At 41.5% G+C, this 27,241-nt stretch overlaps 2 protein-coding genes and 1 long non-coding RNA gene across 4 annotated transcripts in view; 2 read left to right on the top strand and 1 right to left on the bottom strand.

Annotated features, from left to right (window-relative positions):
* The window catches only part of LOC131901605 (uncharacterized), a 270,045-nt gene that overhangs the window by 27,649 nt on the left and 215,155 nt on the right, over window positions 1-27,241 (top strand). The window lies entirely within an intron of this gene.
* The window catches only part of LOC131901615 (uncharacterized), a 36,918-nt gene continuing 11,392 nt past the window's right edge, over window positions 1,716-27,241 (top strand). The window contains exons 1-4 of the mRNA XM_059252717.1: window positions 1,716-1,819; window positions 2,603-3,021; window positions 15,130-15,324; window positions 23,265-23,348. Coding sequence (XP_059108700.1) covers window positions 1,716-1,819; window positions 2,603-3,021; window positions 15,130-15,324; window positions 23,265-23,348 — 802 coding nt within the window. The remainder of the gene's footprint in view (window positions 1,820-2,602; window positions 3,022-15,129; window positions 15,325-23,264; window positions 23,349-27,241) is intronic.
* Window positions 25,758-27,170, bottom strand: LOC131901609 (uncharacterized). The gene is made up of 2 exons (XR_009376804.1): window positions 26,961-27,170; window positions 25,758-26,528 (listed from the first exon to the last, which is right to left on the bottom strand). It is a non-coding gene; the product is annotated as an uncharacterized LOC131901609 (long non-coding RNA).

Here is a 27,241-nt window from a genome sequence, read left to right as displayed (position 1 = left end):
TATTTATTCTTACTTTTAAAGACAGGGTCTTATGTAGCCTAGACCTTGTGGAAATCATCTTGCCTCAACATCTCAAAAGCTGGGATTACAGGTGTTAGCCAACACACACACACACACACACACACACACACACACACACACACACACCACTTTCATACTGTAGAGCAGGCTGGCCTTGAAATTGTGCTGGTGCTCCTGCTTGTCTTCCAACTGTTGGGATTATGGGTGTAGTTACCACTGCCTAGATAACATTTTTGTTTGTTTGTTTTTTGAGACAGAGTTTCTCTGTGTAACAGCCTTGGTTGTCCTAGAACTCACTCTGTAGACCAGGCTGGCCTTGAACTCACAGAGATCTGCCTGCCTCTGCCCCCTCCCCCCAAGTGCTGAAATTAAAGGCATGTGCCATGACCGCCTGGCTCTAGATACACTTTTTGATGTTGTTGTTAAATACAGAGTCTCATGTATTCCAGACTAACCTGGAACTTGCTATGTAGCTGAGGATGACATTGAACATCTGTCTATCTGCCTCCACTTTTCCAGTGCCAAGATGACAGGCATGTTCCAGTATGCTCAGCTTACATTTTCCCCCAGATTCAGTCTTACTGTGTATTTCAGGCTGACAATCTTGTTTCAGCCTTGATTTTTTTTTTTTTTTTTTTTTTTTTTTTGGCTGGGGGAGTGTTCCAAGACAAGCTTTCCCAGAATAGCCCTAGTTGTCCTGGATCTAACTTTGTGGACCAGGCTGGCCTCGAACTCACATAGATCCACCTGCTTCTGCCTCCTGAGTGCTAGGACTGAAGGCATGTGCCACCACTACCTGGCAATTCCAGCTTGGAATTACTGGTATGTATCACCACATCCAATTTTAACTTCAGATTTTTTTTTCAGATTTATTTATAGTACATGTGTATATGTCTCTGTATGGTTATGTGCACATAAGTATAGGTGCCCTTAAAGGTCAGACAAGGGTGTCTAGTCCCCTGGAACTGGAGTTACTGGCAGTTGTGGGCCACCTGATGTGGATGCTGGGAACTGAACTCAGGTCCTCTGCAAAAGCAGTAATTGCTCTTAACCACTGGGCCATCTCTATCCCCACTAACTTCTGTTTTGATGTTGCAAAAGTCTTGATTAAAAAGTCTGCTACCACTGGACATGGTGGCACACACCTTTAATCCCTGTACTGAGGAGGCAGGCAGATCTCTGAGTATGAGGCCAGCTGGGTCTACATAGCAAGTTCCAGGCCAGAAAGCCAAGTGGTGGTAGCATACTCTTTTAATACCAGCACTCCAGAGGCAGAGGCAGGCAGATCTCTGTGAGTTCGAGGCCAGCCTGGTCTACAGATTGAGTTCCAGGACAGCCAGAGTGGTTACACAGAGAAACCCTGTCTCAAAAAAATGAAAAAAAAAAAAAAGTCTGTTAAGGTGCCCACTGTAATGTTATCTCTTTTAAGGCAATACTCCCCCTCCCCTTCTCTTGAGACAGTGTCTCACTGTACACAGCTCTAACTAGCTCGTAACTTGCTACATAGACCAGGGTGTTCTCATACTCACAGAGATCTACATGCCTTTGCTAATAGCCAGCTCTAGTGCCTAGTCTAGTAAAACTCCGTTCCCCATTCTGTCTTGTGGCAAGCCTCTGGTAATTCTCTTTTAGCTAGTCCCTTTAAGGCGTGGGTCATGTGATTATGGGGGCTGACAAGTCTCAAGTATGCAAGAATGGCCAGCCACACAGTATATAAGTACTGGTTTCTCCATTGCCACGAAGTAAACACTCCAAAAAGGAAAAGGAGAGGCGGAGCCAGGCGTGGTGGTGAAAGCCGGTAACCCCAGTACTTGGGAGGCTGAAGTAGGAGTTCCAAGACATCCAGACAGCCAGAACTTCATGTATGAGAGACAAGTGCACTACGTCCTAGCCTGCGTCTTAAAAAAAGACTGACAACGAAGACAGCCTTTCCCAGAGATCCAGAAAAATGGAGTTTCCCCTTACACCCCGTGCTAACTAAAGCACCCTCAACAGCACATTTTCCCGCTCGGTGGTTGAGCACACGTGTGGCAGACCGCTTCTAAAAGCACACCGGTGCTCAAAGGATACACAGTCCGCCTTTAGCACCTCCAGAGGGAACTCCTAGGCACCTGGCTGGCAATCAGCACCCCTTCACCCTCAAGCAGTTGCCGCCCACCAAGGGAAAGGCGGGGCGACCTGTCAGAAAGTAGCGCGAAGTTACATCAGTTGCTTACTGCAGCCAGATGAGATCTTTGGGGACACCAAGAAGGTCAGGCCCGCGTGAACAGCCATCACCATTACAGACTTGCCCGGCACCCGCGGGAGAACCTGTCCAAAGCCTGCGCGCCCGGCCCGCTCGGCCACGCCCACCCGCCTCATAGCCCCGCCCCCAGCCAATAGGGGAAGCCACTCGTCACAGTATTTCCGGTTCCAATCTTCCTACGGGCTTCCGTAGCTCCCTGTTTTCCAGGCATCGGCTCCGGCCCCGCCCCTACCGCGTCTTTGACACAGTCACGTGAGGGGTGCGCACGGGGCCTGCCGGGAGTAGTGCTGCCGGCGGGTCAGGGTTCGGCCCAACATGGCGGTTCCTGTCGGACAGTGACCAAGGCTTTGCCGTCGGGAGGACCGAGTGGCGGTGGTCGGCGTCCCCACCGGCCAGGGTGGGATGCAAAGCTTCCGGGAGCGCTGAGAGGAGGCGGGGACGGGCCCAGGCCCCGGAAGCCGAAGCAGCGGCGGCTACGCGCAGTCGGCTGCAGGCTCCGGAGTGGGGCGGCACCCGGCCGGGCAGGCGGCGGCGGCGGCGGCGGCTGCGGCAAGCTCGGCTCCGAGGTGGGGCGGAGGCCGGGCGCCGGGCCGCGGCCATGGCCCAGTGCGTGCAGTCGGTGCAGGAGCTCATCCCCGACTCCTTCGTTCCCTGCGTCGCCGCGCTGTGCAGCGACGAAGCCGAGCGGCTCACCCGCCTCAACCACCTCAGCTTCGCCGAACTGCTCAAGCCCTTCTCCCGCCTCACTTCCGAAGGTACGTGGTGTTCTTCCTCGTCCATCAGCTGCAGCCGAGCCGTGGCCGAGAAAAGGAAGTTGGGAGCAAGTAGAGGACAGAGGGGCGGCGGCCCGGGGCTGCGGCTGACGAGGGGCGGCCAGCGTCTGTCAAGACCGCGCGCTCCTGGCCACCCCGGTTTTCTAAGCGCAGTCTTCCTCGGACGAGCCGGGTCATTAAGTCGTGAAGATAAACCTGAGCCCCTGCACAAGGGAGTCGAGACTGTTGTTAACAGTCACCGAACAGGATTTGGTACTTATTAGACAGCTAAGGTAGAAAGATGCAGCCTCCAAAACGGAGTTTAAGAGTAAATATCTGCCATGTCCCTTCGTCGAGTGTTAAATTGGACTTTTAAAGTTACCTTGTTCGTGGCTCGTCTAGTCTTGGGGTTCATCTCTGTCTGGACTTCTGTTTGGCTGTTTACTTTCCTCCTTTCGACCATTCAAACAGGTTCTAGCTATACAGCAGTTGGCCCAATCTCAAGAAAAGCAAGCAAAAGTATTACATGAATGATAATAAAGGATGGGGGCTGCCCTGTAGCTCAGTTGGTAGAGTTTCTGCCTAGCATGCTGGAAGCCGCTGTCCATTGGCTTCTCAGCACCACACAGCACACCTGTGATCCCAGTGCTCGGAGGCAGGAAGATAAGAAGGTTAAGTCTTTCCTGGGCTATGTATGTGGCATGTTTGAGGCCAGCAGGGATACATGAGACTCTACCTAAAGAGAAAAATGTAACAATTAAAAAGTTTAAAGAAAAAAAATGACAAAGGATAAATTGTAGTAATAATATAGATGTTTCAAGTTATCTAGATTTATGGGGTTAGAACAGTTCAAGCGTTTTGTCCTTTTCATATTGGTGGTTAATCATAAGAAATATATTCATATTTAATAATTATTTTCTTTCTCCAGCTTTATTGTTTATTCTTGCTAATTTTTAAGATGAGTTTCACTCTAGTCCAGGCTGGTCTGGAACTCACTATATATATATATATATATATTTAGCTTGGCAAGTCCAAACTCCAGGCAGTCCCCCTGTCTCAACCTCTTGAGTGCTGAGATTACAGGCTTGAGCCACCATAACTGGCTCTTTCTCCAAGTTTTGATTTTTTTTTTTGTTATTAAGGAAAAAAAAATCATATTTAAAATTTTATTCAAGTGGACAAGAGAGATGGCCCAGTGGTTAAGAGCCCATGTAGCTCTCACAGACAACCAAAGTTTGATTCCCAGCACTCAGTGTGTGGTGGTTCAGAACTTTCTGTATCTCTAGCTCTGGGGAGACTCGCAAGTCGAGACACACACACACACACACACACACACACACACACACACACACACGGAGACTCGCAAGTCGACACACACACACACACACACACACACACACACACACACACACACCCGAGAGAGGGAGGGAGGGAGGGAGGGAGGGAGAGAGAGAGAGAGAGAGAGAGAGAATTTTTAAAAGTTAAACATTTTAATTTAAGTATACTCTTAAGTGTGGTTTAACTGCTGTCTTTAAAACAGAACATAGCAAAAAAAAAAAAAAAAACAGGTAAAGTTCCTTGGAAATTTGAGAGTTGTTTAGGATGAAGGGTTCTCTTATAAACTTTTATCAAATAACTGTGGTCTTTATTTGGTTATGGTGTTTATCCAAATACACGCACGCATGCACACACATATAGTGCTATACTGTTGGTTCCTGTGTTTACATGCTTCAGGCAATCTTTAGGAGACTTGCTGCTTTGCAGGTTTCTTTTTGTAGTTAGGGAGGAAGGAAGTATCCAAAAAAATCCAACTTTGAGGGGCAGAGAGATGGTGTAGTGGTTAAAAGCACTTGATACTCTGCAGAGGACCATGGTTCCATTCCCAGCACCCCTTGGCAGCTTATAACTGTAGCTGCAGCCCCAGGGGATCCAGCGCTGTCACCTGGCATAGCACTGTTCACAGGTGATGCGCTTACATACATGTACACATAAAACTAAGTTAAAAATTTTGTTGTTGTTTGAGACAGGGTTTCTCTTTGTAGTCGTGGCTGTCCTGGAGCTCACTAAGTAGACCAGGCTGGCCTTGAGCTCAGATCTGCCTGCTTCTGCCTCCCACCCTCCACCACTGGTGCATGAAAGTTGTATACCACCATGCCTAGCTAACCCGAACTTTGATAGTTCCTGGATTCTCTTCAGCTCTTCAGCCTATAGTTTATTCAACATTGCAGCTATTCCCATGCTTTACAGCAGTAGTTCTCAACCTTCCTAATGCTGCAACCCTTTAATACAGTTCCTCGTGTATTACTTCATAACTGTAATTTTGCTACTGTTTTGAATTGTAATGTAAATATCTGATATGTGACCCAAAGGGGTTGAAACACACAGGTTGAGAACCATTGCTCTAGCGTTACTAAGAGCAGCAAACCTCTGCATTTGTAATTCAAATGGGGGTGGGGTTGATAGGTCTGAGTATTAGCTCAGATTGACCTCTGTTTTTCACTGTACCCCAATCTAGCTTCACCGTTGAGAGCCTCTTGCCTCAGCCTCCTGAGTGCTGGGGCTACAGGTGTGCGCCACCACTCCTTGTTTCAGTTTATATTAAACTTTCCCGTCTCCCGTATCGAGGTTCAAATCCAGGCTCCTACACGTGCTAAGCAAGGGTTATCTCACTAAGCTATGTTTCTAGTCCCTCTTCAGTCTTGAATTCATAAAAAATGAACCCCGGAAGTCAATTTGACTTTGTGTGTGTTTTTTCCTGATGTGTTAAGAAAAATAAACAATGCTAATACCTGAGACCTGTTTCATATAGCTTTTTTTTTAGTCACCGAGTCTTTTGTTATTTCCACTTACTAATTGTCATTATTGTTGCTATTTTGGGACAGGGTTAGTTATGTAGTTCAGGCTGGCCTTACCTCACTATGTAGCCCAGGCTGGCTTCCAGCACACAATGATTCTCCTACCTCAACTTCCTACATGCCAGCATTACAAGTGTACACCACCACCTGGCCATTGTTGCCTTTTTAAATTTGAGGACATTGAGATATAGAAATAATAGCTTATCTGCAGTTTTGTATCTAGGAAAGATTTAAAAACAGGTAGTGTGACTCAGGATATTGTGATCTGAATAATCAAAATCATCTAATTTCTTGGGTGTGCTTAAAATTACTTTTTTATACTGGAGAGCAAGGTCTCATGTAATCTAGGCTGGCCTGGAACTCTTGATCTTCCTGCCTCTGTGTTCTAAGGATTAGGATTACAAGGGTGTGTTACCACGTCAGGCCTCATATATATAGTTAAAATTTTTGGTAACCATGATAATACATAAAGAAAAAAATAGCATATGTTTTCTTTTGATGCTGAAGGTTGAACTTGGGCCTCTTGCACTAACCTTTTTTCTTTTGCACATAGGTATATTCCCAGCCCTGGTGGGATTAGTTCCAATAATGTAACTTATTTGATCCATGTATTTCCAAAGTTTTGGCAGATTTATTTCAATAGGTATCCAATATAAAAGATATAAGTGGGAGGTTTTGCATTCTTTTTTTGTTGCTAAAGTGTTTTAAAAATGGTGTGCTTTTTGCTTAAATATCCTCTTTTGTGAGTAGGTGCATTTTTAAGGACTCCGTAGGCCTTCTGTGATGGTGCGGGGATAGAAGTGAACTTGTGTCCACTTGTATTTCTCCTTGAAGCATGGGAAAGATTAGGAAGGAGTACAGTGAGGTGGTTGATAGACAGAGAGGTGGTGGAAAGACAAAAGCATTCACCATGTATTCAAGAAGGAGTGAGGTAGAATGGTGTCTTAGTTCCTCTTGTTCCTGTGATAAAATATTCTGACGGAAGCAGCTTGAGATACTTGAGATATTTTGGCTCACAGCTGAAGATACAGTCCATCATGGCAGAGAAGTGAAGACAGAAGGAGCCTGAAGCATCTGGTCACATTGCATCCACAGTTAGGAGCCAGTAGTGATCGCAAACTCTAGTTTCCCATTTTATACAGTCCAGGGTCCCTTTTAAGGAGATAGTTCCCTCTACAATCAAGATGGATAACCATCGTAATCAAGCTAACCCTCCAGTGGCATGCCCAGTCTTCCAGGTGATTGCAGATTCTATGATGTTTGCAGTTAAGACTGCTGTCAAATGGTTAGGTCAGAAGGTATAAATTGTAGTCAGTGTTTAGGGGAGAGTAGTGGGAAAGCAATCTTGTGGGGTACAGAATTCAGAGGAGATGCTGGGGAGAGGAGAAGCTGAGTTTCAGGAAGGGGCTTCTAGATTTCATTTCTAGTGGTAACTGTGAGGCAGTCTCGAGTTCTTGAGCAAGGCCATTGAGTTTGTAGTTTATAAGGGTCATATGAGTTGTTATAAATTTTTAAAAAGTTTAAGCTGCCATGGTACAATGTCTGTAATCATATTGCTTTGGAGGCTGAGGCAGGAGGATTGCTTGCTTGATTCCAGCTTGAATTACATAAGGAAACATTCAGAAAAGAAGAAAAAGTTCAAAGGTAATTAAGATATAGACTACAGTGTCAGCATAAAAAAATTTGGTAGAACATTAATTTTGGAGGGGGGCTGGGAGTTCATATAGGGGAGGTGGAATGGGTATATAATAAGAATATGGATGTATGCATTTGTGAAATTCTCCAACTTAATGGAAAAAAATATATTCAGAAATTTCGTGTAACATCCCACCGCCTTTTTGTTGCTGGTAAATAAATTTTGGGGCTTTTTTTTCCCTTTATGGAATGTGTGTCATATAGAGATTCTTCAAAGATTGTTTTTTCCTTAGGAAGTAAGTCATAAGAATATCATTTAGGTAGTACAATTTCAGGATCCAAGTAAAACAAGTTACATTTTCTTTTTTAAAAGATTTTCTTTTATTTTACAAGTATGGGTGTTTTTGCTTGCATGTGTGTCTGTGCACCACATGCATTCATTGACAGCAGAGGTCAGAAGAGGGCTTTGGATCCCCTGGAGCTGGAGGAGGTACAGAGGGTTGCTAGCCATCCTGTGAGTGCTGGGAGTTGAACCCTGGTCCCCTGGAAGAACAGCTCTTACTGAGCTATCTCTGTAGAGCCAAGTTAAAATTTCTTTACTCAGAGAAAGGAATGTAAACAAACAAACAAGACTAGATTTTATTTGTGGCCAGCAGGTTTGTTTGATTTGCCCTGACTTCTGAGATCAAACTTTGTAGCAGGAATCTTAAAAAGTTCTTATTAATAAAATCAAACCTGAGCCAGGTATTGGGGTGAAGCTGGAAGATCAGAGAGACAGAACAAGCCACAGCTAACCTCACCTGGCCAACTTCTCAGCTGATCTTGTTTCCTCAGCCTGGAAGCCTCTGTGTCCTCATATCCGAACGGCTCTCAGCTGAACTGTGCTGCTCAAAACCTAAAAGCTTAACCAGCCAAATGCTTAACCAGCCAAATGCTTCTAGTTTCTGGTCCTCACGCCTTATATACCTTTCTGCTTTCTACCACCACTCCCTGGGATTAAAAGCTTGCTTTCTGGGATTAAAGGCGTGAGTCACCATGCTTGGCTGTATCCTTGAACACATGGATTTCTGCCTCTGGAGTGCTAGGATTAAAGGTGTGAGTGCCACCATTTTCTAGCCTTTGTATCTAGTGGCTGTTCTTTCTCTGACCCCAGATAAGTTTATTAGGGTGCACAGTATTTTGAGGAACACAATACCACCACAAAACTTGGCTTAGTACAGTCAAGTATTTCCAGAAGATTTATCTTTAGGCTTCAGTAGAAAAACACATAGTTTAAATATTATACTGAAAAGACAGTTACTAGAAGAAATTTGAGTACCATTTTTGTGTAGGACCTTAAAAATAGCTATTAGGCTTCAAGTACATGTAAGTTAGATGATAGCGAGCCAGTTAAGGTTTCTTGCATGTTTTTAAAACCTATGAAGAATTAAATACACTGAATCTACCAATGAAGCACAGTTCAATGGTTTTGTATGTTCTTGATGTGTGCTCCAGATTTAACTTGTATTCACTGTTCACACATTTTGTGATCCTACGACTTCTTTTCTATGATGCTGGAGATTGAACTGGGACCTTATGACACTACGGGATGCCTGTTTACGCTTGTAAATAGTACTGTAGCTACCAACATAAAACAAACCCAGTAGCGTCTTTGGAGGGTCTGTGTCTCCTACTGACGTCAGGCCTTTTTTTTTTTAAACCTTACAGGTCCTTTGCATGTATATTATGGCTTCCAGTTTGTCTGTTTGTTTGTTTGTTTATTTATTTATTTATGGGATTCCTGTGTGTGAGAACGTGTGTTTCTGTATCTATATGCATTTTTATGCTTTTTCTGTGGCTCTTTTTCTTGTTTGGTTGTCTTGTCATTTTAAGATTTTTTTTATTATCTTTTTGTTTTTAATATTATTCCTTAACTGCCTATTTGTTTTCTAACTAGAGACAGAAAGGGTGTATAGATCTGGATGGGAGGAGAGGTGGGGAAGAACTGGGAGGAGTATGGGGAAGGGAAACCATAATCAGAACATATTGTATGAAAAAAATGTATTTTCAATTAAAAAAAGGATTAAAGAAAAACAACAACAACAACAAACAGAGCTAGGGATGTACCTCAGTTAGAGTGCTTATCTAGAGTGCATACGCCCTGTATTCATCCCTCACCACCATAAAAGAAAAACACAAAATTTATGTACTGCTGAGCTGTGTCCTCAGTCCTCTAGTATTTTCAGAGATTTGTATTGGCTGTAGGCTTCAAAGAGTTAATCATGCCTTACTGTTTGTTTGATGGTAGTTCTCTAATAATTCTAAATAGTATTTCATTGTATCATTTTAGATGTGTTTTCAGAAAATTTCACTTTAAACATTAACTTTAAATTACAGTTTCGGAAGAATGTACGCTAATGTGTTGAAATTGATTAAATTTATTTAAGTGATTAAAAATAATAGATTGTAATTCCTCTATAAATTTGAATAGTTTTTCTGCACAGACTAGAGAAGTTTGGCAGATAAGTTTAGGAAATGTCTTTGAAAGGCAGCTTCTCTAATTTATTTTCTTTCCGTTTCCCACCTGTTCCTCTTCTTCCTCATCTCCATCCTTAGCTCCCCCGACCCTCCTTCTCTATAGTTTTAGGTCTGGCTGGCCTTGAACTCCTGATTCTCTTGCCTCCACCTACCAAGTGGTACTACAGGTATGCACCACCACACTTTTCTTTGTTGTTATAACCATCATAATCATTTTTTAAGTTAAATTTCTTTTAGTTATAAACTTTGCTTTTTTGTTGTTGTTGTTTTTTCTTTTGATATTCAGGGGTCAGGACCTTTATGAGTTACCTCTACCCCAAACCTAAAGCATTTCATCCTAGCACTGTTTTCGTTACTTTTCTATTCTTGTATGAAATACCTGACAAAAACAACTTGGGAAGAAGGGTGTATTCTGACTCTAGGATATAGTCTACCACAGTGAGGAAGGCAGCAGGAGTACAAGGAGGTGCTCGTGCCACTCTGTACTTAGGAAGGCAGCTCTCTTCCTCTTTTCCATTGATTTCTGAGACCCTAGCCCATGGGATGGTGCCACCCGTATTCAGAGTGGGTTTCCTCCTTAGTTAACCCTGTCTGTGGACACCCTTATAGTCAGACCCAGATATTTAGTCTCCTAGATGATTCTAGATCCTGTCAAGTTGACTCAATATTGACCACCACACATCTTTCCCTTGTCAACTTGATACCCACATAATATCACTTTAAACATTTTAATCTTTTTTTCTATGTTTATGACTGCTGATTCAGAGGTCAGAAGAGGCTGTCTGATTCTCTGGGACTGAAGTTACAGATGGTTTGTAGGTCTCCATGTGGATGCTGGGAATTGAACTTGGGTCCTCTGGAAGAACAGCTTGTGCTCCTATCTATTCCCCCCACACCTCCAAAAAATCACTTTAAAGCCATAACCTTCTATCCTTTGTCCCTATAGGCACATAAAAGTACTTTATAATGTAAAATGCATTCGGTCTAAATTCAAAGGTTCTTACAGTTTTTAACAGTACCATACTATTTTGAAGTTAAGTACAGTTTCTTCTGAGACACTGATGTCTTCACAGTGAGCCCCTAAAAAATAAATTACAAAAACAACAACCAGATGACATACTTCAATGTGGGATGACACAAAATAAACACTCCCATCTTTAAAGTAATGAATGAGGGTATAGCAAGGACTATTTGGACCAAGGCAAGACTGAAACCCAGCGGGGCAAACATCAAATCCTACAGCTCTTTGTTGGGTATCTGGGACTGTGCTCCTGGTAGCTTGGGTAGCTCCACCCTTCCTGGTCTGCCACCTGCAGCACATACAGTCTCTCAAACCAGTTTCACTCCATTCCTGTAGCTTTCCTCAGCAGATATCCCATTGCCCTGGTCTTTTTGTGGCATCCCAAGGTCTCCCAGTGTTGCGTAGGCTTCACCTTCTCAGCTTCACCTAGTGGTCTTTTAGGCTCTCTTAGCAGGGAATCCAACCCCACCACACATTGCTGTGCCTCAGTGGTGTTTTAGAACCTTGGCCTTCTATGTCCCTTCATTCTTGCAGCTTCCATGCCTGTAAAACTAGTACCATGTATATGATGCTAAGCATTGCCAGCTAGAGATAGGCCCCTGGACCACAGTTAATTGTTGCCTGTGCCTTCCAGGATGACTCCAGGGAGACAGTTTTCCCTGTAGTTGTTCTTGAGCAGGGCACCCTTTCAGTAGCATTCTGTTCAGACCCCTTTAAGGGAGTTTGGATTTTCACAAGATGTAGTACTAAAAGGACGGAGTCTTGCTCTCTGGGCACTTTTCCTATTGGTTCAGTTCAAAACAGGTTTCTCTAGAATTTTGCCAATCTCTAATAATTACATCTCCTTTCTCACCAACATGGCTTGTCTACAGCTTTATTTTTTTACACTTATATATTTATTGTATGTGTCTGTGTGTATGTGTATAGGCGCTCGTGTGGAGGTCAGAGGAACTTACGAAGAAGTTGGTTCTCCTCTTCTAACATGTAGGCTACAGGGATCAAACTCCAGTCTCTGGCTTGGCAGCAAATGTTTTTACCTATTGAATCATCTTGCTGATCCCTTGCTGATCAGCTTTAAATTCCTTTTTCTCAACAAATGGCATGGTTTTTTTTTGGTTTTTTGTTTTTGTTTTTGTTTTGTTTTTTTTTTTCTATTTTGCTCCATTTGTTCTCACTGTAGACCTGGGTAAAAGTAGTGTGCAGTAATCAAGACACAGCCCAGATGCTGTCTGGCTTGATATCAGCCAGCCATTGAATTCAGCCTCACTGAAGTTGTTAGAACATAGGCAGTGGCAGCCAGATTCTTTGTCAGAATATAACATGAATGGCTTTTAGCCTAGTTCCCAGTGGAGCCTTGTTCCCCTTTGAAACCCCATAAGCAAGACCGCCATTGCTGATGTTTTTCTTGGCAATCTGATTTCCAAATTCCTACCAGAGTGGCATGTTAAACTCTTCTTACAACATTCATATGCTTTTTAAGTCCCAGAGTTCTAAGTTCTTTGACATTCTTCTATGACTGAGTCTCAGAGGCCTAACAATCACATAGTCAGGTGTATCACCACAACTGTCCCACTTCTGCTGTCAGTTCTATATTAGTTCTTTTTTCATCGCTATGACAACATACCTGATAGACGTATCATAAAGGAGGGAAAGTTTATTTTGGCTGACTTTGGAGCCTGTAGTCCATCATGGGAAGATGACAGCGGGAACAGGAGGCTGTTTGGTCACCTCCCATCCAGTCCCCAGAGAGAGAAATGAGTGGGGGTGCTTAGCTCACTTTCTCTTCCTCCTTTATTCAGCTTGGGACCTGAGCCCATGATGTGATGCAGCCCATATTCAGGGTGGGTCTTCTCACTTCCTGAATCCAGTCTAGAATCAGGCATACTCGGGTTTGTCTTCTGGTGACTCTGGATCCTGTCAAGACGACAATATTAACCACCACAACTACTCCTATGTTGATGTAACTAGGTAATTAATCTCTAAGGTGAGTGAGAGAGAGAGAGAGAGAGAGAGAGAGAGAGAGAGAGAGAGAGAGAGAGAGAGGAGAGAGAGGTTTCTAGTTTGAATATAAGACCTAGAGTATGCTAGGAAAGTATATTATAGCATTGTTCCCAGCCCTCAAAGGAAGGTTTGCTACAGTTTTTGCTGCTTATAGTATTTGTTACTTATAGAGCAACCTTAAGGAAAATACTTGCAGAGTATGTTCCTGATGATTTCAGAAGTATACCATAGTACTCTGGCGGTTCTCTTTCTTTTCCTTTCCTTTTCCCTTTTCCTTTTCTGTGTCATAATTATACAGTTGGGAAGTTTCAATTATTGAGGGAGGTCTGTGTGTACTTAAATAAGAAAACAATCATCATAGATGAATGCAGAGCATACAATAACTTCATCTCCACTGTTCAGCTACAAAATGCAAAACTTGTCATCATTTTAAACCTTTGTGTGTGTACATGTGCATATGTGTGCCCATGGTGTGTGTGTGTGTGTGTGTGTGTGTGCGCGCGCGCGCGCGCGTGTGCGTGTGTGCGCGCGCAGAGCAGAGGAAAACCTTCGGTGGCTGTCTTTTCCTTCCACTTTGTTTGAACAAGGGTCTCTTTGTTCACTCCTGCATGTGCTATGCTAGCTGACCTGTGAGTATCCCAGGATCCTCTTGTTTCCGACACCCATGTCTCTGTGGGAGTGCTAGGATTATAGACATATGGACTCCTGTGTCTGGTTTTATGTGGGTTCTGGAGATCCAAACTGTGTTCCTCAGCCTTGTGTCTGCTTTTTTTCGTTTTCTTTAAAATTACTGTAAGTTAGGTTGTAATCCTCCTTCTTTCTCTTGGTTTTCTTTCATCTTTAAATAGTCAGGTCAGCTACTGTGAATACACTTTGCACATAACTTAAAATTATTTTTTTAAATCATTGTGTATGTGTGTATGATGTGTATGAGTATGTGCATGCCATGTTGTGCATGTAGAGAGCAGAGGACAACTTGCAGTACTTGGGTCTCTCTTTCCATCTTGGACTCTGGAGATTGAGTTGTCCACTATCTCACGTATGTTATTTAAAATACACGTGCAAATATTCAAAACACATGCTATTTGATATTTTATTTTATTACTATTATTTATTTTTGGTTGAGACAGTGTCCCATTTTGTAGTCTGGACTGGCTTTGAACTTAGAGCAAGGCATTTCTTTGGCCTGAGTTGCATGAGTGATTGAATTATAGTTATGAGCCACAACACCTGAGTAATATTTTAATATTTTATTGTCCCCCCCTTTTTTTTTTTCTACCTCTGAAATGTATCCCTCATGTTCCAAGGCTTGCTTGGAACATGGTTTGTACACCAAGCTGCTTTGGAACTCAAAATAATCCCTGTGTTTATGCCTCCAGAATGCTGGGATTATAGGTATGTGTTCCACACCTGGATGAGCTTTATGTTTTTAAATTTAAAATTTTAGAAGTGTCTGAGGAAGCACAAGAAATTATGGAAATTTAGTTTGTAACTGATTAAATTATAAATAAGCCTAGATGTAGAAATGCTTGTGGGGAGCTGGGCATAGTGACATATATCTATGATCCCAGCATTTGGAAGGCTGAGACAGTAGGATCACTGTATGTTCAAGGCCACCCATGCTTCATACAAAGATCCTGCCTCCAAAAGCCAGAAAAGTGTCTGGGTACTTTATGGGTGGTGGTTTTGGACAGCTCTGAATGTAGGGGAAACAGGGCCTATAGGGAAATTGTGTAGCATTGTGTGAGAGGAAGGAATATTTTTTTCCTCTTTGAGACAGAGTCTCACATAGCCTAGACTGGCCTTGAACTCTTGATCCTTCTGCTTCTATTTTCCAGGTGCTGGGATTATAGGCATGTGCCACTATGGCTGTCTAAGAGGAACGAGTTTATGGTTAATAGGTTAGGCATTTCTTTTGGTTTGTAAGGGAAAAAATGTAAACCAGTTGTATCCTGGAAGAATATTCTTTTAATTCTTAGTTTCTGATTTGAGATTCTTCTGTGTTTGAAAACCATTAACCCAATTTTGGTTTATGATACATTATACTAAGTTAATTTAAAATTTCTTTCTCTCTTTTAAAAGTTCACATGAGAGATCCTAATAATCAACTGCATATAATTAAAAATTTGAAGATAGCAGTAAGCAACATTGTCACCCAGCCACCTCAGCCGGGAGCCATTGGGAAGCTTTTGAATGATGTCGTTTCTTGCAGCCAGCCTGCAGAAGGATCAGTGGCTAATGTGATTACAGCGGGGGATTATGACCTTAACATCAGTGGTATGTAACAACTGTTGATATTTTTTTTAAATGGAAATTTCTTTTGTTAGGAAAATAATTCTTTGTCTTGGAGACCTTTCATTCAAGTACTTTATGGCTTACAAGGTGCTAGAGCTGGGCCTATAGAGCAGTGCTGAAAGACACTTTCACAGCCAGGAAGGAACTTCTTTGTTTCTAGCACCTGTAGTAAGTAACCTAGGGTAATCAGTGTTTCGCGATAAAACTAATAATAGATAACATGGTTTTTTTTTGTATGATTTGATATTGTTATTAAATGAAAGGCATGTTATTATACTTTTAATCTTGCTTCGTGTTAAGTGGAAATGTTTATAAAACAGATGTAAGTACATAGTTTTATAAGTGCTTCTTACACTGGTTTAGGTAGTAAATGTTTTTATAATAAGACTGATAAGGAAAATAACACGTTAATATGTAGAGTGAGTTAATATTTGATGTGATTCTTTTCTAGTATCCAAAGTCTTATGAAAAATACATAGTGAATTCTTAAAAGGGAAATATTAGAAATATTAATATCAATTAATGTAATTAATCTAATTACAATCTCTCAACTGCTTAAAAACAGCAGCTTACTTTTTTTAGGTTGGTTTAATTTAGTCTGACACTTTTATACTTCCTAATTGTATAGCTAAAGACCTTCCTGGGCCAGTGAGATGGCTCAGCTGGTATAGTGTTTGACATGCAAGCCTGATGACTGGAGTTTGAGGCCTAGAACTCGTGGGAGTGTGGTAGGAGAGAATTGACTTTACAAAGTTGTCTTCTGACCTCCACATAGGCACTGTGGCACAATGCACCCCCATACATTAATATAATAATGATGATGATGATGATGATGTGGCACAATGCACCCCCATACATTAATATAATAATGATGATGATGATATAATAATGATGATGATGATGATGTGGTACAATGCATCCCCATACATTAATATAATGATGATGATGATGATGATGATGATGATGATAATGATAATAATGGTAATAGTAGTAGTAAACCAAATCTTGCCTCTATGTACAGAGAACTTAATGGCAGGTTGTAGGTCAACATGATAATTAGTCTATAAGTATGTATACTTACAAATATGTGTAGAATTACTGTTTTAGTCTTCCATACCTTTCTTTGCCATTAATTTTAATTTCAGCAACATAGATCAATCTGATAATTTCATTTTATCTCTTTTTATTTTATAATGCTAGGATTTGTCCCAGGACCTTAAAACATGCTAGTCAGTCAGCTTACCACTGTGCTATACCAGTCAAAAGAATTTGAATTTTTAGATACAGGATTAGTCAGTTTCTGGTATAATGTATTTTAATGTGATGGAAAATTTTACATATTTACCTGAGAAATGGTAGAATTTGAGATTTGTTTTCCTGTCATCAGTGTTGAGGTATGAGAGGCAAGGAGTCAGATGTTAATATCTTAATCTTACATATGACAAGCCCTGAGTTAATGGGGTAACTGAGGTAGGCTGCTGACAGTTTGAAACTTTGTCTCCTCTCTGAAAACATAAACTTGACTAGACTCCTTCCTTCTTCTTCTTCTCTATCCTTCCCCTGTCTCCCCTCTGTCTCCTCTTCTCCCACCCTTTCTCATGCTCTTGCTCTGTGAGACAGTCTCACTGTGTAGCCTAGATGGCCTGAAACTCACAGTAATCTACCTACCTTTTCTTCCTAAGTGCTGGGATTAAAGGTGTGCACCATCATGCCCAGTTCTTTCTTTCACAGGGGAAGGCTTCAAGCTTTCTGTGTAGCTGAGGCTGCCCCTAACTCCTTCATTCTCCTCCTCTACCTCTCAAATGCTGGGATTTTCGGTGAGTACAGCCTCTTCCAGATTCTGTGAAGCTATTTTATAAAGTCTTCCTCTTTTCTTTTTTTCCTTCCTTTCTTCCTTCCTCCCTTCCTTTCTCTCTCTCTCTTTTTTTTTTTTTTCTTTTCTTTTCTTTTCTTGGAGATAGGGTCCTGGCTGGCTTGGAACTTGTGACAATCCTCTTACCTCAACCTCTCAACAGGCCTGCACTGCTAAACTTAGCTAGGCTCTTAACATTTTTGGTTTTCAGATGTATTGATTTTCTGCTATGCACTTTGCACTGATACCTAGAAATGTATAAGACATGCGCTATAAGCTTACAGTCAAGTAAAGAGATCATTATTAATCAATAATCATAATACATTCTGATTTATAATATGTTATAGAAATAATGATTGTAGTAGAGATGACCTATCTGTCATGCCAAAGTGCTAAGAGGATACAGACAGGAGTTGCCTATCATGTATGAAAATAGTTTTATGGGGGTTTGTTTTTTTGTTTTTTCCCTTTTTTGGAGATAGGGTCTTGCTAAGTATCTTAGTTGCTTTTCTATTATAATGACAAAACACCGTGACCAAGGCAACTTATAAAAGAAAGAAAACATTTAGTTGGGAGCTTGCTTACAGTTTCAGAGGGTGAATTCCTGACCATCATGTTGGGGAGCATCAGTAATCAGAGAGCTTGTATCTTGAGGCAACAGCCGTGAGGTAGAGAGATGACTGGATTAACATGGGCTTTTGAATCCTTAAATCCTCCCCTCTCCCCAGTGAGACACTTCCTCCAACAAGGCCACACCTCCTAATCCTTCTCAAACAGTTCTACCAACTAGGGACTAAGCATTCAAACATGTGAGCCTGTGGGTGTCATTCTCATTCAAACCACCACACTAGGTTTCCTAGGCTGATAGACTGACAGACTGACCGGCAAGCCTCCAACTCTTGTGCTTCCTACTTCTGTTCCCCGGCTTTCTGGGGTTGATAGGCATTGTCTTAGTTAGGGTTTCTGTTGGCTTTGAAGAAACATGAGTCTATGGGGGCCATACCTATTCATACCACCACATTCTACTCCCTGGCCCTCATAGGCTTGTAGCCATATCATAATGCAAAATGCATTTAGTCCAACTTCAAAAGTCCCCATAGTCTCTCACAATCTCAACAGTGTTTAAAAGTTGAAAGGTCAAAGTCTCTTCTGAGATTCATGTAGTCTCTTAATTGTAATCCCTTATAAAATCAAAAAGCAGATCACATACTTCTAACATAATGGCATAGGATATAATTACCATTCCAAAATGGAGGAAATGGAACATAATAAGGAAATACTGGACCAAAGCAAGACTGAAAACCATCTGTGCAAACTCCAAACTCTGTATCTCCATGTCTGATGTCAAAGTGCTCTTCAGATCTCCAACTCCTTTGAACTTTGTTGACTATAACACACTTCTTTCTCTTGGGCTGTTTCCACTCCCACTTGGCAGTTTTCCTTGGTAGGTATTTCATGAGTCCAGCATCTCCAGCATCTTGGGGTCTCCGAGGCAATCTAGGCTTCACTTTCATAGTTTCACACAGTGGCCTCTCTCGGCCTCCCTTCAGGGATACCTCTGACACATGCCTGGCCTCAACAGCTTTCCTTAGTCGCAGAGGGAGATTCCGTAACCCCTTTCTTCTGTCCTTAATACTAAAGCCAGAACCACTTGACCGAAGTTGCCAAGTTCTGCTGCTTACTGAGGCAGGAACATGGCCCCCTTATTTAATTATATCTTCACCAGCTTTCTGTTTTCCATGGTTTCCTTCGCTCCCTAAGTTTGATTGTCCTGAAACTCTATCTGTAGACCAGGCAGGCCTCAAACTTAGTGATCTGCCTGCCTTTGCCTTCTGAATACTAGGATTAAAGTACTGAAGTTTCAGTTTGTTCCATCATGCCTGGGCCTAAGCTGTTAATTCCTTTTCACAAGTTGGAAGCTTAATTGGGTAGGCTCTTGCTCTGAATAAAAGTTACCACTCCTTTTATTCCATTTAATATCTTTAATCTGTTTATCTCCTTGAATACAGGATTTATTTCCATTCTGCTTCCTGATACTCCTTTTCTCCTCAAATTGTATATTTTGTGTTTTTCCTTGTTCAGCTTGCTTATAAGAGTGAACACTAATAACCACACAATATAGCCTATACTAGACTGTTTTGAGATTTCCTTTGCCAGCGCAATTAATCCAAATTTCTTCACTTTAGAAGCAGCCACATTCTTAGCCAAAACATCATAAGAACAATCTCTAGGCCACGTATTAAAATTCTTTTCTGAAATCTCTTGAGGTAGCCCTCACAGATCTAGTCACCCCCAGCACTACTGTCTTCTCTGCTCCTACTAGTATGATCCAATAAGCAGTGCTTAAAGCATTCCACTGCTTTCCTAACCCAAAGTACCAAAGTTCACATTCCTCCAAATAAAAGCATGGTCAGGCCTATCACAGCAATACCCCAGTCCCTGGTACCAACTTCTGTCTTAGGGTTTCTATTGATGGGAAGAGACACCATGACAACAGCAACTCTTATAAAGGAAAACATTCAATTGGGGCTGGCTTACAGTTTCAGAGGTTTAGTCCGTTATTGTCATGGTGGAACATGGTGGCATGCAGGCAGACATGGTACTGGAGAAGGAGCTGAGAGTTATAAATCTAGATTTGCAGGTAGCAGAAGGAGAGACTGTACCGGCCATAGCTTGAGCATATCTGAAACCTCAAAGCCCACCCGTACAGTGACATACTTCCTCCAACAAGGTCATACCTCCTAATAGTGCCACTCCCTATGGGCCAAGCATTCGGACATGAGTCTGTGGGGGCCATACCTATTCGAACCACTATAGTAATCCTTAAAATCATTTTGTTCAGTCTTTGTAGTCTCTTAAAGTTCCTGAGTAGGACTTTGAATTGGTTAGATCAGTTTTCAAGTAATTCTTTATCACGATCTTCTTCCAGAGTCTTTTCTGTATCACTGATGTCATCAGTAAGGACGATATCATCCCCCAGGGAGTTGAAAATTGCTTTGGGGACAAAATATTTTAGTTATTACACAGGTTCTTATTTCTCCAAAGGGTCATGTCCCTGCATGTTCATGTATAATTTCAAACATTTTTGGGCCAGGGATATAGTGTAGTGAATGAGCATATGCATAGCATATGCATGACCTCAAGCTGGGGAAAGCTGGAAGGGAGGGAGTAATGAGGAAAAAAGAAAGTCTAGAGACAGCAGGGAATGGTGGCTCATGCATGTAATCTAATTGGGCAGGAGGGTTGCTCCCAGTTCAAGGCCAGCCTGGGCTACATAGTTCCAGGCCAACCTGGAATACACAATGGGACTCTGTCTCAAAACAAAAATACTCACTGGTGAAAGATTAAAAAAAAGTTGGAAAATGTTCATCTACTCCATCCTGGACTATTGACTCCAAGGCACTTTCCACAGTTATCCTAGAGATTTCCTTTCCTTCTCTCACTTTATTTTACAAATATTAGTGTCATCATCCTCATTATTATTGTGGGTGTATGTGTGTATGAAGTGTGTACCATGATGCATGTGTGGTCAGAGGACATTGTGAGGTCTTTGTAGGTTCTGTGGATCATACTCATTTTCAGGCTTACATCAAGTAGCAAGGGCCTTACCTGCTGAACCAGCTAGTCAATTTTTCTTTCTTTATACTCTCTCTTTCATTCAAACCTCTCTCTCTGTCTGATCTTGCTCTGTGATACATGTTGCACTAGAACTCACTGGCTCTGGCTCATTTCCAACTCAGTGCTGGATTCTTTTGCTTCAGCTCCTGAAGTTTAGGATGATAGGCAAGAGTAACCGGGCTTGACTCATTTTTATCTTTTGTGGTGTATATCTTTGATTTGATGGAGGGGTCTTCCTTAGTAGCTTTCTGGGAAAGGTGTATAGAAGATAATGCTTTTTAAATATATTTTTTTAAGAAATTAAAAATTTCTTAGAATGCTTTCCTTTTATTTTTTGTATGGGTGTTTTAACTGTATGTATTTCTGTGCACCACATGTACGCAGTGCCTATGGAGACCAGAAGAGATCATTGGATCCTCCAGGACTAGAGTTATAGATAGTTGTGAACCACCACATGGCTCACCAGGTTCTGAGAACAGAACTTGGGTCCTCTGGAAAAGCAGCTAATTCTCTTAAACAAGGAGTCATCTTACTGGGTGGTGGTGGTGCATGCTTATAATCCCAGCTCTCGGGAGGCAGATGCAGGCGGATCTCTGTGAGTTCGAGGCCATCCTGGTCTACAAAGTGAGTTCCAGGACAGCCATGGTGGGTACACAGAGAAACCCTGTCTTGAGAAACTGAAAAAAAAAAGTCTGTGTGTGTGTGTGTGTGTGTGTGTGTATAATGTATTTTTAAAAAAAAATCATGAAGCCATCTCTCCAACCACTTAGGATAAAATTTTTGAGAAGTTAATGAAAATGTAGTTTATGATTGACTGATGGTTTACCGGTACCGGTTAGAAATGCTTCAGATTTGATACTTTTCCTCTGAGCTTTTAGTGTTGTTCTTAAGAACCCTACTTATTTTCAGCTTTAAATAACTCAGAAGAGGCTCTTTGCTCTGCTGTTTGAGATGCACATTGAGCCACTTAGGGCTTCTGAGTTCCCGGGAGTGAGCAATTGTAACCATCCTGGGAATGTTCTTGAATTCTTTATTTCTTCATTTTTCTTTCCTGGAGCTATTCTTAGTTGGCTGTAGAATTTGAATTGATATTCAGTGTTCTGATCATTTTTATGAATATTGCAGAGTTTTGTCTGTTTACTTTATAAGGCTCTTCTGTTGAAATTTTAATGTTGTCTTTTTTAAAAAGATATTTCTTTGAGACCAGGTGTGGTGGCACATGCTATTAATCCCAGCAGGGGCAGGAGGATCTCTGAGTTCGAGGACAGCCTGGTTTACATAGTGAGTTCCAGGACAGCCAGGGCTACATAGTGAGACCTGGTCTCCACCCCAACCCCCAAGATATGTATTTGATTTCTGTTTTCTTTCTTTCTTTCTTTCTTTCTTTCTTTCTTTCTTTCTTTCTTTCTTTCTCTCTCTCTCTCTCTCTTTCTTTCTTTTTTAAGAATGTTAACTCAGGATATTGATAAATTAATTTTAATTCATTGTTAGTGACCTTTTATTTTTCAGTTTTCTTTTATTCTGCACCTTTTATCTCGTTCATATTCTTTTTCTGTTAGGTCTTTTTCATGTTGAAAAGTTCTTCACATTTGTTGAAAACTTTCTATTTCACATTGAGGTGTTCAGATGTTTACTGGGTACAGGGAAAACTCATCAGTCAGTTCTTCATTTTGTGGTGAGGCTGTGTAGAGTTGGAAGTGTCTGGTTTTCAGTTTTATTACAATTATTTGTAATTGTTTTCTTTGGGGCCATATAGTTTCTCTAGAGGTGAATTTTTTTAAATTGCTGTTTGTTAACTATGGAACAGATTTAATTTTAAGAATTTTGTTAAAATGGTTTTCTCTAGATGGTTTATAGGAATAGTATAGTTATTTGATTGTGAAAACTTATTTAATTACATTACTTGTATTCTCAGAGGTCTTCCAGCATTTCTACTTAAGAGAGTTTGTGTACTCTCTGCTTTTAAAAGCAGGCAGAGATACTACTGAAGCTGAACTGTTTAGACAAATTTTTAGAAAAAACCCAACTATTAGGATAAATGAAAAGAAAAGGAGTTCTTCAGCTTCTCGCTTCTCCCTTATTACTTCAAAACAACTCCTTTCAGTTTATTTATCTGGCTGCTGGGGATTGAGCCTCAGGCCCTACACATGCTAAGTATAAGCACTTTACCTTACCACTGAGCTACATTTTGTCTCTGGAAACTTGGAATGAGATACAATAAAGTACAGAATTAATTTGAATAAGGTACCATCATGACAGATTGGTACTTTGGGGGTTATTTTAAAAGCTTATTTATCCATTCTAATGCAGCATTAGTTAAATGTCCAGAAGTTTGCATTGAGGTTTTGCTGTTAGAGGGAGTTGGCATACTTTTCACTCATTCTGTTTAAGCAGTAAATGTTAGATATTTACCTCATAGCTTGGCTTAACGGTGCCGTATTTTCTTCATCAGATCGGTCAATTAAAGCTAGTGTTCCTTGGTACAGTAATTGGAAAGACACTTTCATGGAATTGAAAGAATCCTCGTTATATACAGGTATTTCTTGTGATGGGTCTCTTTTTCCAGATTGTTCTCATGTTACTCCTTATCCAGATTGTTCTCATGTTACTCCTTATCCTTATCCTGCTGTCCCCTTTTCTAGTACTTTTTCATATTTGTACCAGTTAATGTGTCCCTGATTTTTCTGATGTGAAAGTGGTCTTGTGGTACTCTTTAAACTTTTACTTGTTCATCATCTATTATCTATTTCTTAAATCCATACATTGCTCTGGAATAGTCTAGTTTGAATTGCATCTTCTTTTTATAAAAATGAAAAACATACTCTCCCTTCCTTACCGAGACAAAATACATTGTATAGAGAAATGCTGGTTTCAGTCTCCCTTTGAAGCTGAGAATGACCTTGAACTCCTCATCTCCTGAATCCCCCCAAGTGCTTGCTTAAGGAAATATTCACAGGGTATCATGGCTGCTATTTCACTTGCCAGTAAAAATAGGAATAGGAGCAAAATAGTGATTTCATCCCAAACTATGTACAAGCATTTTTAAGGTGAAAGAATGGTCATTAAGTGTTCAAGTTTTGTGTTAAACACAAAATTTAAAAAGTACCATTTCTTCCCATTTCTTATAAAGAGCATAATTTGAAAAATACAACAAAATTAGTTTATTGGCAGTTAACAAAGTTAAAGGTGGACAGAGGAATCACACACTTCACAGCACCTCAGGAAAACATGTGGTTGAGGGGAAAAGTTACTTGTTCACCTGAATGTGACCTGTCTGAAGGATGAAAACTCATTTCTGCCTTGCTTCATGAACCTTTGCTTAGTGTTCACTGTCTGTTCCTGCAGTGCTCATGAGTGCGTATCTTGTCCTTTCCTTTTTTATTTAATTAAAAATTATAGTAGTTTTATACATAACTATGTTCATAAAGTTCTAAAGTCAAATCATGAAACACAGTTGGGAGTGTAGCTCGGCGATAGAGTGCTTATCTATTGTGCATGCCATTCTGAGTTTGATCCTCTTAACCCCATGTAAACTGTGCGGAAGGATAAACCTGCAGTTCCAGCACTTGAGACAAAGGGTCAAAGTGTATTAGTTTCATTTCTGTTGCTCTCGTTAAATACACTGACAGAAGCAGCTTAGGAGAGAAAGGGTTTATTATGGGGACGAAATGGCCTCAAGGCCAACCAGTCATGTTATTTTGGAAGTACTGTAGTAGAATGAGAATAGGAAATAGGGCCAGCCTAGAACACCTCAAACCCTACCTCTAGTGAATTATATCCTCCAGCAAGGTTCCACCATTTAAAGGTTCCATAACCATCCCAAACAGTGCCTCCAGCTGGGACCAAGTATTCAAATACATGAGCCTATGGGGGACATATTCAAACCACACTAAGGATTATAAGATCACCCTTAGCTGCACAGTGAGTTCAAGCCAACCTGGGATATATATATGAGACCCCTGTCTCAGATATAAAAACAAAAGACTAAACCCATAGTTCAGAGAAAGCTAGCCTTCCTCCGTCTCTCTCTCTCCCCACTCCTCTTCCTTCCCTCTCTCCCCACTGCTTTTTCCTTTCTTCCATTCTCCTTTCTTCTTCCTGAGAGAAGGCTTTTTTTTTTTTTTTTTTTTTTTTTTGGTAGTAGCGCTTGGGATCAAGCCCAGGGCCTCGTGCATGCTAGCTAATGTCCTACCACAGAGCTGCATCCACAACCCACATGTGTTAGGTTTATCTTTTCATTATTTGTCTTTGAAAATATAAACAAATGGGTGTAACCTTTCATGTGTTTTTCCCTGTCTTACACAAAAATGCATACTTTTTTGGCTGCTACTTTGTTTTATTGTTTCTTGAGACACAGCAGTCTGGCACTGTAGCCTTGGTTGGTGTTGAACTCATAGCCATCTTCTTGCTGTCTCAGACTTGTAAGTGCTGGATTGACAGGTATGAGCCACTAATGCCTAGCCTTGGCTGTTGCAGATTTTACTTCACAGCCTCATGCTGTTTCCTCTTCCTCTTTTAGTTGCATAGTATACCATTTAATGGATGGACCATAGTTTAGTCCTGATAATATAAGACTCTTCTAGCCTTGTTTCCTTAATTTTTTTTCTTTGATATAGAGTCATATAGCCCAGGATGGTCTCAAACTCCTGATCTTCCTGCCTCTACCTTCTGGTTGCCAGGGGTACAGGAATTTGGCAACACATTTAACTAAAGTTTATTTATACAGATAATACAGTATGGCATAGCTGTTTGGAAGATCTACTACCAAGCAGAAACTTACTCATATGACTACAGTTTTTTTTTCTTTTTTTTTGTTGTTGTTAATTTTTTAGCAATAGTAAGGCAACAAAGGTGGACAAATAAGCAAAATTGGTATAGATATATAGTCATTTCTGCGAAATATTTTGTTACTTAATAAAAATTTTTGATATTTCTTCTGTTGGTATAGGTAGTAAATCAATGAATTTTTTAGCTGGAGATGATTTTTAACTGATTTGGAGGGAAGAATATGTTCTGATGGTGAGGAAACTAGTTTCCTGTTGTGACAAATACATACAGTTGTGTCATTTATTGTCCATTTCCATGAAGATGGTAGTATTGTTGGGAATTGTCTTAATAATGTCCTCCTAACCATACTGCAAATATGTGCTTTTTTTTTTTTTTGTGTGTGTGTGTGTGTGTGTGTGTGTATACCTGGGATTATTGTGGCCCAGTACTGTGAGAAGTCATAGCAGTGCCTGAGAGGCACAGTATGTACGAGTTATGGTCGTCAGCTCTGGGATGTAGAGGAAGGACAGGTTTGCATATAGGGAAGCCTTTTAGGGCTCCATCCTTCAGATCCATCTCAGGTGAGTACAAGGTTTGGAGTGGTGCTTCCTCTGTGTGGATTAGGGCTCAGGGGCATGCCAGAGCGTGGTTGGTAAGAGCATTGTGTAGGAACCATTGGGAAGGTGGCAGTACAGTCCTTTAAAGTGGCCTGACAGGCAGGTCCATGAAGTCAGGTCCTCCACACCCACCCCCATCACCAGGAAGCTCTCTTTTTAACCACAGCAAAAGTCTCCAGGAAGCTTTGTAGAGATGGAGATTTGGAGGAGCATAGACAGGCTTGTCTCCAGATGGCAGGGAGAGTGATTTTCTTCTAGGCTTCATCATGGAAGATGTCAGCAGTGTGGAGGAGAGCCTCTGGAGACTTTCAGTGCTCATTGAGGAAGGCTTCCTGTTGAGGAGTGAAAAGCATTTCCCTACTGAACATGGCCTAGCTAACCTGGATACCAGGGATGGGACTGTACATAGGAGCGAGGGACAGAGAAAGACAGAGATAGAGGTGGAGGTGGAGGTAGAGGAGGATAGATAAATGAGAGAGAGAGAAAGTAAGGCGAGAGCAAATGAGAATCTGCCTGTGGGGTGTTGGGTGTTCTTTAGTTTGTTGGTGGTTTTTTTTTTTTTTTCATGCAGGCTGGTGGGCAGACCCACTCTGTCTGTGGACACTTTTTTCTGTTCCACGGGTCTGGGCCCGTGGAGAGAAATTTGTGTGAGGACACATGGAATGTTTAGGGAAATCCATAAGGACACACAGGGTGGGTGTGTGCTGTAGGCATCTTGGTGTTAATTGTGAGAATTGCTTCTTGTCCCTCAGATTCGGTGTTACCTGTCCTCGGTCCACTTGGAATCTCTTGAGAGAGCCGAGTCCTGTGTGTTCCTAGGCCCTGCCACAGGTAGGTGGGTGTCCACAGAGGATACAGAGAGTTCCATGCCTGACAGGGTCTTGGGGAAGTTAGAGAACGGAAAGAGAAGTTTCCTGAGTGGTGCCTGGTATTTGGTGTAGGGTAGGGTCGGGAGGTGGGAGGTTAGGGGTGGGAGCTGGAGGGCTGTGCAGAGGAGAGAGATTGTGACAGAGGTGGACGTAGGTCAGAATGGTTGCCTGGTGCT

The sequence above is a fragment of the Peromyscus eremicus genome, unplaced genomic scaffold (genome assembly GCF_949786415.1).
Source record: "Peromyscus eremicus unplaced genomic scaffold, PerEre_H2_v1 PerEre#2#unplaced_120, whole genome shotgun sequence".
Lineage (NCBI taxonomy): Eukaryota > Metazoa > Chordata > Mammalia > Rodentia > Cricetidae > Peromyscus > Peromyscus eremicus.
Note: the sequence above shows the minus strand (reverse complement) of the source record. Positions and strands in the feature narration are given on the sequence as shown.